General features: G+C 43.3%; 1 protein-coding gene across 1 annotated transcript; it reads left to right on the forward strand.

The window, feature by feature from the left end:
• The first annotated feature begins 7844 nt into the window (after positions 1 to 7844).
• Positions 7845 to 15165, forward strand: SLC30A1 (solute carrier family 30 member 1). The gene is made up of 2 exons (XM_023640758.2): positions 7845 to 8707; positions 10359 to 15165. The coding sequence occupies exons 1-2, from the start codon at positions 8092 to 8094 to the stop codon at positions 11255 to 11257; spliced, it is 1515 nt and encodes a 504-aa protein (XP_023496526.1). The 5' UTR covers positions 7845 to 8091; the 3' UTR covers positions 11258 to 15165.
• Positions 15166 to 15471: the final 306 nt, after the last annotated feature.

Genomic DNA, 15471 nt, shown 5'->3' on the forward strand with positions numbered 1-15471 from the left:
GTCGCCATCTTCACATGGTCTTCTCTTCTATCTAGTCACCCTCGTGTCTCTCTTATTAGTATACTTGCCATTGGATTGAGGGTTCACCTAGATAATCCAGATGTTCTTTTCATCTCAAGATCCTTAATTACATCTGCAAAGGACCCTTTTCCCAAATAAAGTAACATTTGCAGTTCCCAGGAATTAGAAGAGGAGCATATCTTTTGAGGAGCTACCATTCAATCCATTACAGGTCCTTTCCATGTGCCAGGCAATGTCCTAAACATTTTATATACATTAACTCATCTAATTCACAGCAATCCAATGAGATAAGTTATTATTTTGGTCCACATTGAGGAAACGGAGGCACAGAGCCATTATGTAACTTGGAACCATAACTTAAGATAATTTGGCTTGAGTGGTAAGATTGTGTTGAGGAGGAGTGAGAGATAAGCTTAAAGAGATAAGTTAAGGTCACATGCAGGATGCCTTAAATACTTAGATAAAACGTTGCGCCTTATTCTGTGGGTAATTAGCAGCCACTGAGGGTTTTGAGCAAGACCATCATGTAAGCATTGATGTATGGGAATATTGATCAAAAGCACTGTGTTAAACAGATTGGAGGAGGGCGGGAAGGGGAGACCTATTAGAAGTGCTCGTATAATTGCTCTGAGAGATATGTAGGCCTAGACTGGAGGTCTGGCCACAGAAACACAGAAGTATACTTAATAGCTCATCCTTTTCATCCCAACATGTAAAATCAGACTCTCTTTTCCATTAGACTTAGCTCTTCCGTCTTCCTAGGTTCCATACCAGGAGGCAATTGAGAGATAAGACAATCTCCATTTCCCCAATTTAGTCCACACTGGTTTTCCATTAAAGGATTGCTCTCAAATTTGAAGGCACCTGAGCAGCGCCTAGAAATGCAAACCCCGTAGGTTTGATTGTGGTCACTCTTAAGACAATGGCACTTTGGGGACTGAATGATGTCTTTCTTGAGGTTAAGAGATGGTCAACTCTGACCTTATAATGGAATAAGCCTTGAAGTCAACATAAAGCATAAAGTCAATAACAGGGACTCATGGGAATGAAGTTAGATCTTTGCTCTCTTCCTCCAGAATCAGCAGACAGGGAGAGGGAAGCAGATGTGTTCTCATCTCCCACCTACTCTTCTTGGTGACTACTGCTGCTCCTGGTGCAACCTGGATGTTAAACACCACTTATTCATTTTCAGTCTTTTAGACCCCTTGTGAGGATTCAATCAGTAACGCCCAATGGAAAAGGCATTTCCCTATCAATAAATAATAATAAATAAAAGGTTTGAGCACAAGAGACTCCCACTGATACTCTGAATCCTCAGCCCAACCTATTACTCAGACTTCAGGGGCCATGAATACCAGTCAGAGTAACAAAATGTTTCTAAAAGCTGTAATTATTTTTCTCTGACACAGAGAAAGCAAAAACTGAAATGGTTATTCACACGCGGAGTTTCATTAATTTTCAGGAGTGCTTTCCTACAAGGATAAAACATTTTATTTCATTTAAAAATTTTAATACAAAAGTGATATAATTCATTACAAAATAAAATTAAAATATGGCAGACGAATATAAAATAAAAAGTAAAATTAAAACATTTTTCAGTTTGAGGATACTTATTTTGGTGGAAATATCCTAACTTCACGTAACAGCCTCTTTCTAGCGTTTAAGAAAAAGCTTCTAATATCTTGGCTCTCAAAGTGTGGTCTGGGGGCTACCAATATTGGCATCTCCCAGGAGCTTACAGGAAACGCAGAATCTCAGCCTCCCCTGTAGAGCTTATTGAATCAGAATCTGCATCTTAACAAGGCACCCCAGTGAGGGGTCAGTATTTTCACTAATATAAGTCCTTTGGAAGGCATCCCAGTTGTTAAAGAAATTGAAAATAAGAAGTGGATAAAAGCAGTAGGCAGAAAAACTAAATAATTCATTCTACAGAGTTATGTGTGAACAGGACCCAATTTTGGAACACACCACTGGAGACTCAGACTTTGGAGTGACCTGTTAAAGAGGTGTCACTCACAAGTAGGCCACCTCCCCTTAGTCCTTATAGTAATTACAAATTAATAAGAAAATCATAGAACCAGAAGCTTTCAGAACTGAGATGAACGATAGAAGTCGTAGTAGTTAGTGTCTGTGAGGTCTTGAGCCTCAGACTGGGTTTGCTCCCCCAAAATTTGGGTATGAAGTTAAAAATAAACCTGTTGCTGATGCGATTAGGGCCTCACAAACCACAGGACCTTGAGTAAATTTCTTCATGGAGTGGCAGTCTACAATCTTTAGAATCCGCCCTGCAAACTTCATAGGGTCATCGTGCACTTTAAATAAGGGATTTGGAAGGACTGTGAACGTGGTGTGAAAAGCTAGCATGTTATCATGGCAGATTTTAAGCGTGGGACTCAGTTTCATCCAATTAACTGCATCTTGTGTGAGATAACATCACAGCAAAAGAGTGGTAGCCTGCCTGAAGTAAAGAAAAAGGTGAGCTAATCAATAAGAATGTGTCATGGTGTTTTCTACACTGTCCAGAAGAAAAGGGTCCTCTGATTCTCATGTTCCAGTGTAGATAGGGAACCATGGTGTTCAATAAGGATCTGTTGAATGAATGCATGAATTACTAAGCTTGAGGAAGGTAATTTATCAACATGCATTCATTCAACAAATATTTACTGAGCTGGGCTGGCTGGGATACAATGGTGAGCAAAAGCATACACTGCCCTTGCCCACCTGGAGCTTACAGTCTAATCAAATACTCACGTGGATAAGTGTAAACTGCATCATTGCTCTGTGCCACAAGAGTGGGTGGCCTAGGAATTGGGAGAACTTGTACTAGAGTGATTTGACCGGGTCAGAGCCATTAGAGAAGACTTCCTTGAGGAATGGCCTTTGAACTGAAAACTGAAGGATGAGCGAGAACTAAGGTGGGGAGCATCGGAGAGAAGAGTGTCCCAGGCAGAGGGAACAGTGTGTGCACAGGCCTTTTGGCAGGAGAGAGTATGAGATCGCATGGTGGTGGGAGAGGCCAGTCCCATTAGGTGGAGTGATGGAATGAGGCTAGGGAGGGCTGCCAGGGCCAGACCACGCCCTGCCCTGGGCACTCCAGTTTGATTCTTCTGCTCAGAGCACTAGAAGGCCTCTGAAGGGTCTCAGCTGTGATGATGGTGGTGGTGGAGGATGTGTATTTTGCAACAACCAGATCTGGGTTTTGAAAAGATCACTCTGGCAGCAAAATGGAGTATAACTCAGGGACAGGAGGGCAGAGGATACGTGTGGAGACACACAGGAGATTTTTCCAGCCTAGGAGAGACAGTGGAAACGCTGTCCTTCATGGAAGATCCAGCTCCTCTGGTCGAGTTCTCGCCTCGCCATGCAGCATTGCTTCTGAGAGGCAGCGCCCAGCAAGAGGGAGGCAGGTTCTGTGCAACAAGCTCTCCGCTCTAGACAAAGAAAGTGAACAAACTCGGGATCCAACGAGCAAATTAGTCCGTTTTGAGTCCATGTGAATCAGTTTCCCCCAGGTAAATGATGAAAATGCAGTTTCTGAATCTGTAGGTAGAAAACTCAGCCCTGGATTCATGGTGACCCCAAGTTCAGGTAGCCTGCAAGGCCCCCTGACAGCATCAGCCAGGCAGCATCATCTCCTTTGCTCATATCTTGCTCACATCCAGTTAAGAGGCCGTCTCTTACAAGCCTTCACTGAAAAGATGTGGAAAGTGAGGCCTAGAGAAGTTTAATAACTTGTCCAAAATTACATAGTAACTTTTAAGGACCAGTTCCCTGAACTTTCTAAAACTCAGTAGGTGTGTGATAGTTTCAAAATGCTCTACTGCTCAGCATCATCTTTACAGACAAGTCATGGAAAGAGTCATAGAAACATGCTTTTAAATTAATAATTTTTTTTAAACTTCTGTACTTTGTACTTTAATTACAGTCTCCAGCCCCTAGAGTAGAAAAGCTAAAGAAAGAATAGGCATGCAGTCTAAACCTTAAACCTCACTACCTGAGCCTTCATTAATATCTGGTATTATGCAACACTGCACCCAAGAAAATCACAAATGCTTTCACAAGCCTTTCTATATAGGTGTCAGTGCCTTTATTTCTAGATTTAATTTCCAGGCATGACTGGAGAACTTAGATCCAGTTTTCAGTCTCCAAGGAAAACGAGTTTCCTTGGCTGCTCACTCTCACCTTCCATTCAGGAGCTTAATCAACAAATACGAAAAGCCCAGAGGTTGTCCCAGTCTCTCACTGTGCATTCTACTCTCTGCACTAGTTCTGTTTCCCCTCTGCTTCCCAGTAGGGCTCCTGCGCTGACCCTTTCTTTCTTATGGTTTCCCTTATACTTCTGAGCCCTTCTGTGATGTTTCTGGGCTTTAATACTGCATTGTTCCTTGTTTATTCATTTTTCTACTGCCTGTTCCCTCAGGGAACAGCTAAAAATTCAAACCTTGGCCCTCGTGTTGTTGCTAGAGATTTTTGTTTATATTTGTAATAATTATTCAAGTACGTTCCAAAACAAAACAAACAGATCTCATTTCCCTGTGATTTTTGCTTTAAGATCGACTGCTAGAAGTGATGTACTGTCCATCAGTCAAACGGAAGCTCGTTTTCACAAGTTTGCTTCTTGTCTTTCCACGGTACAGCTTCAATATACATGATTTTTGATAACCAAGATTCAGAGATGTGTCTGGGTATAGCAGTTTTTGCAAGAATCCTTTTGAACCTACAGTTTGGATTGGTAATCTGCAGCTAGCTCCTCGAGCAAGGAAGCTCCAGGTTGGAGGAGCTTGGCATTGAGAGCAAGCAGAGGTCCAGAGGACTCTGATTGCAGAGCCTGCGTTAAATACCTGACTTTCATTCAAACCAGCAGTCTCTTTCAAAAGGAGCATTATTCTGTCATGTTTAAAGTATGCTGAGTTTAGTCAGTTTGGATTTTAAGCCAATTATCAGGAGAGTTCTCACGAATTAGGAAGAAAAAGCCAAGCCATTTTACTCAACCTGGGGCCACATCCTCCAGGGGTATTGGTGAATAACAGTACAGTTTCCCTTCATTTTAACCCGCTCCTGGATGTGTTAACACTATGCTAGCAAAACCAGCTGAGAAATGAGGAATTTGAGTCAAGTTATCAAAGTATTTTGACTACACAATGCTAGGGGGAAGAAAAGTTTATTTGAAGTGTTTTGCTGATATGTAAGTGGTATTATTCTTTTCACTTTTTCTGGAGTGCATCATTATAACTTTTCACGACCTACAAAATGTACCTCCAGGGCACCCCTACCCTGGGTTATGAGAGACAAGGCAATTGTCTGGAAAATAGCTTATAAGAGAAAAAAAAACGCCTGGACAAAGTAGATTCTCATAAGTGCCTCTTGAGTTGAACTGAACTTAACAGCCTGTCTTCATATAGGTCTAAACAGCTCCCCATTCAGCCCGTTAGTTACTGAAGGGATTGCTATCCTGTTTGCTGAGCATCTGCCTTCTATGTCTTCCTATTAGTTCCTCTTTGGGCATTAAATTCTCACATCTGGAGGAATCTATTTTTTAAATAAAGGGACACAGCAGTTCCCAATAGGAAGCAAAATGATCTTCCAGCTGCCTCCTGGCCATTTCCATAGGATATCTTGACTTCTAAGTGGCTCCCCAATTTCCATACAGGAAGGGCTGATTGGAAGGAGGTTTGAAGGTGTGTTAATGGCAACTGTCCGTACCAAAGGAGAGGAGATTATGGAAGCCCCAAAACCCATCTCCTCAACCGTTAGCACTGCCACCACCCAGACTTCACTTCAAATTCAGCATATTAAAAATGGGCTCAATATTTTCCCCTTAAAACCAGCTCCTTGCCCCTCTCTTTCCAACTTCCTCACCTGTTTAAAGCAGTAAACTTTGTCAGGTCAAAAACACTGGAACTATCTTTGTTAAATTCTCCTCTGTAGCTTTCACCCTCCCAATACCCAATTAATCATCAAATCCTATCAATTCTTCATTTATACTGTCTTGGAAACTTTTCTCTATTCTTTTCTATTCCAGCAGAACAGAAATAGAAGATGAGGATCCAGCTCTCTAGCCTGGATGGGGAGATGAGAAACATACCATATACAAGTGAAAAAAATTTCATAGAAATATTAAAAAAAAAATCAAAATAGCATAGCTCCAAACAAGCCTTAGATACAGACCCTGAGGCAGTGGCTAGCAGCACATTTGTCTTGTAGCAATCCAGAGCAGTTGGGGGTCCTTCCTCCTGTTCCGGGGCTGTGTTGAGGCCTTTGGAGGTCCAGCGCAGGCCCCTGTGATTCCAGCCATCCCTCCACTTTAGGATCAGGGAGCCTTCGCTTGCAGATTAACTCATCTCCACTCAGACCACAGCTCATATATATCCAATCTAAACTAGTGTTAGCACAATTTATTAAAAGTATCTCATCGTTAATTTAAAAATTTTATGTTTATATTTTACCTCCACCTGGAGAGAAGTTCATTCTTCTGTATTCTTACTGCACCTCCCCTTCCCCATAGCAACCAACAGAGGGTTCCGCTGTTTGTAGTCTATAAATAAAATGTTTGTTAAATCACAGAGCCTTAGAATTTTAGAGTCAGAAGGAATCTTAAGTTCCTCTTGCCCAATCCTTTACCTTATAGATTGAAGAAACAGGTCTAGAGAGATTAATTTGCCCAAAGTCACACAACTGGCTAGTGACAAAGCAAGGACCATAGCCCAGGTTTCTCCTGCTTGAAGTCTGTGTCCTAAACTGTCCTTAGATAATCAGTGGCAGAAATCTCGGACTTTACACAAGGTCTCCTGGGGATGCTGGCGAAAGGGGTGACTTGCTTTACCGAAACGTTTAGAAAGATTCGGTTCACGCCACTTGCAGGACTAACTCCTCAGCTCGGCGTTGAGCAGTCACAAGTTACGCGCAGGACTTGCTTAGGAGTCTGTCGGCCTAACCTCTTTTCTTCTGAAAGGACGACGCACCCGAGGGCCCCGCACGCGGGGGCTCCCGCTCCGGGCTCCTCCCGGGCTGCTATCTGTCACATACCGGCCGCGCGGCCCGCCCCACGTGGACTCGGCTCGGCCGATCAAAGTCTGTTTGCTGGCCGGCCCTCGCAGGTGTGCGGAGGGTTGCGGGGACCCGCCACGCCGGGGACACCCCGCTAGCCCCGCCCCGCCCCTCCCCCTCCTGCTGCACGCGGCCCGCGGCCCGCGCCCCTTACCCTCCCCCACGACGCCCGCCGCTGCACCCGGCCGCGGCCCCCGGCCCACGCCCGGCTCCTGGAGGGAAAGGCCCCGCCTCCATCTGTTGGAGCCGCGACACCGCCCCCTCCCGCCCCGCCGAGACCCCACCCAATAGCGAGCGCGGACGGGCGGGGCGCGGCGGCTGTCGTGAGGAGGTTCTGACCAATAGAGAAGCGTGCCGGGCCGAGTGGGCGGGGCGTCGAGGCCTTGTCACGCTCGGGTCCGTGTGAAAACGGGGGTTCCGAGTGCAAAGCAAAGTTTTTTTGTAAACCGTCTGCAAAGGCGGGGGGGCGAAGAAGGCGCCCGAGACCGGGCCGAGTGCAGCTGCCGTGGCCGCCGCCTCTTTAGCTCCTCAGGCGTTGGCTCTTCGGGCCGAGCCAGAGCGGAGGAGACCAGCGCGGAGAAGACCCGTGGGGACGAGACCTGCGCCGAGAGCCCGCAGATGCTCGAAGCCTTGGCCGCGCCGAGCCGCCCGCCGCCCGCCCCCGCCGCCCGCCCGCCCGCCGCCGCTGCTGCGCCGGCTCCTCGTCCCCGGGCTCCGGAGCCGCAGCTCCCCGCCGCCGCCGCCGCCGCGCTGTGGGTGGGGGGGCTGCCGCGGCTGAGCCGGGCCTCCGCGCCGGCTCCGAGGACGGGCGCCTGAGGAGCTGCGCGCCGCCCGCCCGCCGGGGCCCCCCGCAGGAGCGGGGCTCGGAGGCTTGACCCGGGCTCGCCCCTGACCGGCCGCGGAGGCCCCGCCGCGGTTTCCCGGCGGCCGGGCTCCCTCCCCTGTGGCCGGGTCGCCGACCCTCGGCGCCGCGCCGCCTCGCGAGTCGCCGGGCCGCGCTCAGCGGGCCCCGGAGCCGCCGCCATGGGGTGCTGGGGTCGGAACCGGGGCCGGCTGCTGTGCATGCTGATGCTGACCTTCATGTTCATGGTGCTGGAGGTGGTGGTGAGCCGGGTGACCTCGTCGCTGGCGATGCTCTCCGACTCCTTCCACATGCTGTCGGACGTGCTGGCGCTGGTGGTGGCGCTGGTGGCCGAGCGCTTCGCCCGGCGGACCCACGCCACCCAGAAGAACACGTTCGGCTGGATCCGGGCCGAGGTGATGGGGGCCCTGGTGAACGCCATCTTCCTGACCGGCCTCTGCTTCGCCATCCTCCTGGAGGCCATCGAGCGCTTCATCGAGCCGCACGAGATGCAGCAGCCGCTGGTGGTCCTCGGGGTCGGCGTGGCGGGGCTGGTGGTCAACGTGCTGGGGCTCTGCCTCTTCCATCATCACAGCGGCTTCGGCAACGACTCCGGCCACGGCCACTCGCACGGGGGTCACGGCCACGGCCTCCCCAAGGGGGTCCGCGGCAAGAGCAGCCGCTCCGGGGGCAGCGACAACAGCGTGACCCCGGGCGAGCAGAGGCCTGACCAGGAGGAGACCAACACCCTGGTGTCCAATAGTAGCAACTCCAACGGGCTGAAACTGGACCGGACAGGTGAGGAGAGCAAGTGGCCGCCGCAGGTGGTTGGGTTTCGGGCGGCCCCGACCCCGGCCCGGCCGCGGGTGGGGTGGCCGCACGCCCCCTGGTGCCCGAGCCGGCCCGCGCCGAGCCGCCGCGTCCCGCGCTCGCCGGGGAGGACCGGGAAGTGGGACCCCCTTGCAGCCCAGGTGTTAGGAGGCGGGAGGCGCATCTGGGGGTGCAGGTGGACTGCGGATCTGAGAGTGGGAGGAGGGTCGGGAGGCGACTGTCAGCCCGCCGCCGTCCGCAGCCGCACTGGGCTGTCTTTACAGGCTGTCTTCGGGAGACTGCGTGATTTTGGTTTTAACAGGATCAGAAATGCTTGCTAATAAAATTTCCTGGCTCTAACTGGGAAACGGAGAGACTCCCCCAATTCGTCCTTAGTCGGTGGCTGTTTGAGACCTTGCTCTGCCCGAGTAGTTCTTTCGCCCTTTCCACAAGTTTCTTCATTTTGTGTTCAGAGCCATCTAGCCATTAATTGTCCTGAATTCAAAAGCCTGGGTAAAGGTTTCTTTTATGAACAGCAGTGTATGTTTCAGTTAATTGTCTAAAATCTAAACCTAATCCTGAAAATCCTAGACTTAGGACTTGTCTGGGCATGTTTAACATTTCACTGAGGACTTTTCATAATCATACTAAAATAAAAGTGACTATTCATCTTATAGCTTTAATGGATGCTGTTCATTCTACACACCAGGGCTCTTGAAGGAAAGTTGGAAAATAAATGTTGAAAGAAAGGAGAGAGAGAAAGGAATCAGCCAATGCCCTACTACCCAAGCTCAAGGGCATTAACAATTTAGTGTATTTCTTCACAATTGTTTTCCATTTATATTTATTTATCCAGTTGTATGATACGAGGTAGACAGTTTTCCTTTTTTCAAGATGCAGGATATCGTGTTAAGGAAATTCAAGTTGTACATTGAAAAAGTTTAATAAACAATTGAATTTCCTCTTACTCCCACTCCATGGGGTGTTATTCCAAAGAAAATTAAGCTGCTCTGGTGTGCATAATTTCTTTAAAAGATACATACTAGGGTAAGAGCTAGTAGGGTAGATAGTGATCATTTAGTTCCAACTTTTCCTGAAGTTTTTGGTTGTTGATATGTTTGTATTGTTGTTTTGTCAGTTTCTAAACCCCCTCCACCAAAAGACTATCATTTATATGCATGATAAAAGTTTAAAAGTAAACTAACCCATAACACCTCAGTGACAAAGAGTGTCTAGAGCTCTGTGTCAAATCAGACCTTTGTATTAGGCTTATCCATTGTTGCATTTAATTTGGGGTCGTAGCATTCAATTTGATGTTTTCTTTTTGGTATGTGCCAAAAAGTATGGTAGAGCGTTCATAGGACCACGCTCTCACAGAAGCTGATGAACTTTGGAGGGGGCGAGCTAGGAGAGTAGTTAGGAGAATGGGGAAGCAATATCATCTCAGTGACTTAGTTTCACCCTGGCCGTTCTGTCCTGGCTTGTTCCCAGTATGTGAATTTATATTAAATTGCCCCGAGCACATTTTTTATTATGTTTTATGAAAAATTTCCACCTCTTTCACTTAAGACGAGATAGGTAAGGATGTTTATATAAACACTTAAAACATATTTGATGCAGAATTTTCATTTCTTTGTAGATCCAGAAAAGTCCAGAAATGATGCAACGGAAGTACAGGTGAATGGGAATCTTATCAGAGAACCTGACCTTGTGGAATTGGAAGATGACGATAAGGCCGGACAACTCAACATGCGTGGAGTTTTTCTGCATGTCTTTGGAGATGCTTTGGGTTCAGTGATTGTAGTAGTAAATGCCTTGGTCTTTTACTTTTCTTGGAAACGTTGTCCTGAGGGGGAGTTCTGTGTGAACCCGTGTACCCCCGACCCCTGCAAAGCATTTGTAGAAATAATTAATGGTACTCATGCAACAGTTTATGAGGCTGGTCCTTGCTGGGTGCTATATTTAGACCCAACTCTTTGCATTGTGATGGTTTGTATACTTCTTTACACAACTTATCCATTACTTAAGGAATCTGCTCTCATTCTTCTACAAACTGTTCCTAAACAAATTGATATCAAAAATTTGATTAAAGAACTTCGAAATGTTGAAGGCGTTGAGGAAGTTCATGAATTACATGTTTGGCAGCTGGCTGGAAGCAGAATCATTGCCACCGCTCACATAAAATGTGAAGACCCGGCATCGTACATGCAGGTGGCTAAAATCATTAAGGACGTTTTTCATAATCACGGAATTCACGCTACCACCATTCAGCCTGAATTTGCTAGTGTAGGCTCTAAATCAAGTGTAGTCCCGTGTGAACTTGCCTGCAGAACTCAGTGTGCTTTGAAGCAATGTTGTGGGACACGGCCACAAGCCCATTCTGGAAAGGACGCAGAAAAGGCTCCGACAGTTAGCATTTCTTGTCTAGAACTTAGTGACAATCTAGAGAAGCCCAGGAGGACTAAAGTTGAAAGCATCCCTGCTGTTGTGATAGAGATTAAAAAAATGCCAAACAAACAACCTGAATCATCTTTGTGAGTCTTGAAAAAGATGTGATATTTGACTTTTGCTTTAAACTGCAAGAGGAGAAAGACTCCATTGAAATTCTAAGTTTGCCAAGTAGTGTAATTGAAGTCCTTGTCTGGTCACTCAGTTTAATTCTATTTTTGTAAGAACATAATGGGACTGCTTAACAGAGTTCTATATTACAACTTTGTAACTATTAGTGCAGAGTACAGCTCCGCTGTAACAATTTTGGAAAGCCAGTTTTAACACTATGTTACATTTTTGTTTAAAGTAAGTATAAACCTTATATAACATAATGACATTTGATTTCCAGTTTTTCCATGGTAAAAAATTAGGGGCATAAATAAATTAAAATTGTTACTGGAATTTCTTTGCTTCTCTTTTCCCCTAGTGTTATACTTTGTTTATTAGAATTATGATCACTAGAACTTCAAAAAGCATCAATGAGTTTATTTCCTTTGACGTTTGTCCTTTTAGATCTAAATTACATAGCATAATGGCAACGTATTTTAAGAGTGACTCATGAATATTATTAGCGAAAGTTCTTGTTTTTCTTCACATGGGGTATTTATAATACTGAAAGCTTGGTTACTATTCTGCATTGATGAGTATTATTCTAATAGTGAGATAATTAACAAATTGAACTATAGTTTACACAATGGGGCATATGGGCAGTAAGATCAGGGAAGAAAGTTTACCAAATTAAATATTTTAGGTTGTTGAAAGTTAACATTCAGGCTGTATTTCTAAATTATTCTGAGAATTTGAACCCATGTTTTTTCTTACCAAAGTTAATCTGAAACATGGACCTGTTCACCAGCATTACTTTCTTTGAAAGATTGGCATTAGAATATTGAGCAGAAAGTTTGTTCACAAAATATATACAGTAATATTTTTAAAGACATTAAACTTAATCTAGTAATTACATGTGAAATGCAAGCTTATTAATGTAATCTTTTAAATTGTGAGTGTAAAAAACCTTTTCAGAGTTAAAGTCATTTCATGGTGACCAATCCTGAATGAATTCAAACAGCTTTTCAAGCACAACCAGCAATGCTTGTGGTTTGCCAAGAGCCACTGACATGGGAGAAAAAAGAAATCGGAAGGTTAATACAATTTGGATGTTAAATTCTTAAGAAACAAAATGAGTTATTATTAGTAAAAAACAAAATTGATAATTAAGATTCTGTAAGTCATCCTGTTTGACATTGCTCAGATTTCCCATAGTGGCTTATTTTGCAAGGTGTCGCAGTATCTGCACAGGAAATTATTCTTGGCTATTTCATTGATGCTATGGATTTCAAATCCATACACCAATATTATTTAAGGCTATTTAAGTTATATTTTTCTTGGTAGAGAGGGGTTATGCTTTGTGAAGAGACTGTAGATTTTTGTCCTCAAAAGGATGAATGTTAATATCAGTTATCATGTATAACTCTATTTTTCTAGAAACAAGGTATCTTGACTACTTCAGTAACTTTTATAGCTGACTACTTTTGGGATGGCTACCTTTTAGGATTTGAAATAATTCATTGTTTAATGGGTCTTAAGATGAAAGCATTGGCCTTTGACAGTTAACTTTTTAAAGGGATGATCTTTTGTGGTAGATGGTGTTTTTTTCTAGTGTAAGCCTATTGCTGGCAATGGGCCTATTTAAGAACAGCCGATTTTTCCAATGAGAATGAGGTAATTTTAGGAAAATAGTTTGTAAGTTCACATTTACTATAATGGGCCAAAACCATAACCTGCCAATTTGCAATACATCTTGATCTTTTAATACTCTTATCTGATATTGTATAATTCAATTCCTAAACTGGTAGTTACTTTGGATTTTGCAAAAATTTTTTTTAACGTGAAATTGGGGATTCTCATTATATGCGTGAATAAGATAGAGAAAGCTTCAAATTGTGCTGTATCATGTACATTCCTGACTTAACACTTTAAACTATGAGACATTAAGATCTTAAAACAGTTTGTTATAGAAACATTTCAGTAATGACATCATAGCATAACTGGTAAAATATTACGTTCAGTGGGGTTTTCTTTATAAACCCTCTATTGGGTCTATTTCTTAGAGGTTGTGTAACATGTAAGACGTCCACTGAATGAGGATTTTTTTAAATGGTGTATGAGCATGGGACAAGGGCTATTTTTTTTTTTTCAAACGTACTTTGAAGGTAGCAGTCTTTAGATTTCAGTTATTTCACTTTTCGTAATTTTTAAGTAGCTTATATGTAACAGTGGTACCATAGGATTCTCTTTTTTCAAAGGACTTTGTCATAATAGCAAAATCAGTGGGCACTGACTCACCTTTTGAGTTTTAGCAGAGAATTATTTATTTCTTTACAATGCACTTTCTAACCCATTTTTAGCTATATTAGCATTATCTTTTTTAAAAATGCTTTTATATTTAAATATTGTGGGATTTAAGTGTCTTTTCCAAAGTAGCTTATTCCTTCCTGAAAGAAAATGAGGGAAATACCCTGAGTTATTAGGAGACTTAAACCCAATATTTAAATACGCTGTTTTATAACACTGCATCAGTTTTAGGAGGTGCATCTCTCCTGCTGGCTCTTTTATATTTGAGCAAGATCAGTGTATTTAGAATATGTGTTTAGAAACTTGTCTGTTGTCTCAGTTTAGTGAGAAGGAGGTGCTGCATGTGCCTGAATTAAAACCAACCCAGAAATTTCCCCCAGCCAAATGCAGCCTTAGTGATGAGAGAGATTTAATTCTCCATTGTCACCTTTTAGCTTATATGATTGTCTAATTAATTTTTTTGAAGGGCATCTGCATTGTAAAAGTATGGACTAGAACCTAAAAAAAAATTCGCAAAAATTTTACCGTATGTATTTTAACATTTTAGAAAACGATACGTTTGAATAACTAAGGTATGGAATTTGAATAGGAAAAATTTCCACCAAGAGCACCTTGGAAAAACACAATAGGTAGAAGACTATGTTAACACCTTTCTATCTTGTTGACATCCTCAGTTAATTTTTTGTTTTGAGGGAAAAGGCCTATGGAACCTGATGTGAAGTGTTTAGTAGGCTGACTGGTATTGAGTTGAAGATTTTTACTGTTTGTAAGCAGATACCATTTGAATGATATAAATGTCATTTACCTGCTGTCTTAAGATGTTCACATGTACACAAATAAATGGAGAGTAATTCTACAATATAAAAATATTTATTTTAATAGAGCTTCAGTTAAGTCATTAAACAGTGTTAAAACTTGGGAAGGTGGAGGGTTTTTTTTGTTTGCTGTTTTTTAAATTGAAACTTGTCAAATACAGTGTTTGACCATCTGAAATGGGAATTGTAATAGCACTATTTTGATGTAGCTCTACCGATACCATGTGGCAATGCTATTTTGTTTTACTAACTCTGGAATGTTTAGCAGTCATTTTCACTGGCACAAGAGCCTTTTGTATGTCGTTCAGTTTAAACTTTTAAACCAAAAATTTTATGGTCCAGTGTCTTTGGCAAGAAGATGCTGAAGGGAATGTAACATACAATTAATATGTGGTTGTATATAAAAAGACACAAATTGCCATGTTATGGTTCTGCCTTGAAACAGCACAATGAAGTGTACCAGTGTATTCTGTGATTCTGTATGAAACTTCCATGTTGTGTTGTTTTGTGTCTGCCATAGCTTGTCCTTTGGGTCAGATGTGGCACAGTAAAATGCAATTATCATCTCATTAAATGCAGATGCAGATAAAATGTCTTTAGTGCTGCAGCATTTTACCTAACTTTTTGTATGTTTTATGACTGTGCGTTGTTTTCCAAAGCTGTTCCTACCTCACCATGAGGCTTTATGGATTGTTATGTATTATAAATGTTCTTTATGAGACAGACTACTGTGTTTCTTCTCATTTGTTAAAAGTAAGTAGAAAAATAAACTAATTTTAATATCTACTTCATTGTTTTGTGCATATGGCCTCCCCTCCTATGCTAGGCTGGGTTGTGTAGAAGAGAGTTGGGCCTCAAGTATTAAAAGGGAGATTGCAGCTTAACATAAGTGTTGCCAGCATGCAGAGTGAGCAGGTTACAGGACAGTGATGTGGAAGGAAACAATGTGTGCAAAAATTGCAATAGAAATTGAAAGGGCGACACTGCAAAGGCTCACTAACATGAACTACTCAATGGCTGTGAAATTTTTTTGTTAGAAGCATTAAGCTTATAAATTATGTGTTTATAGGTTAACCTTCTTTTGGTACTTGC

The sequence above is a fragment of the Equus caballus genome, chromosome 5, assembly GCF_041296265.1.
Source record: "Equus caballus isolate H_3958 breed thoroughbred chromosome 5, TB-T2T, whole genome shotgun sequence".
NCBI lineage: Eukaryota > Metazoa > Chordata > Mammalia > Perissodactyla > Equidae > Equus > Equus caballus.

Coding starts and splice junctions, on each gene's coding strand:
- SLC30A1 (XM_023640758.2), top strand. CDS start 8,092: ATGGGGTGCTGGGGTCGGAACCGGGGCCGGCTGCTGTGCATGCTGATG. Junction 8,708..10,358: donor GCTGAAACTGGACCGGACAG/GTGAGGAGAGCA, acceptor ATTTCTTTGTAG/ATCCAGAAAAGTCCAGAAAT.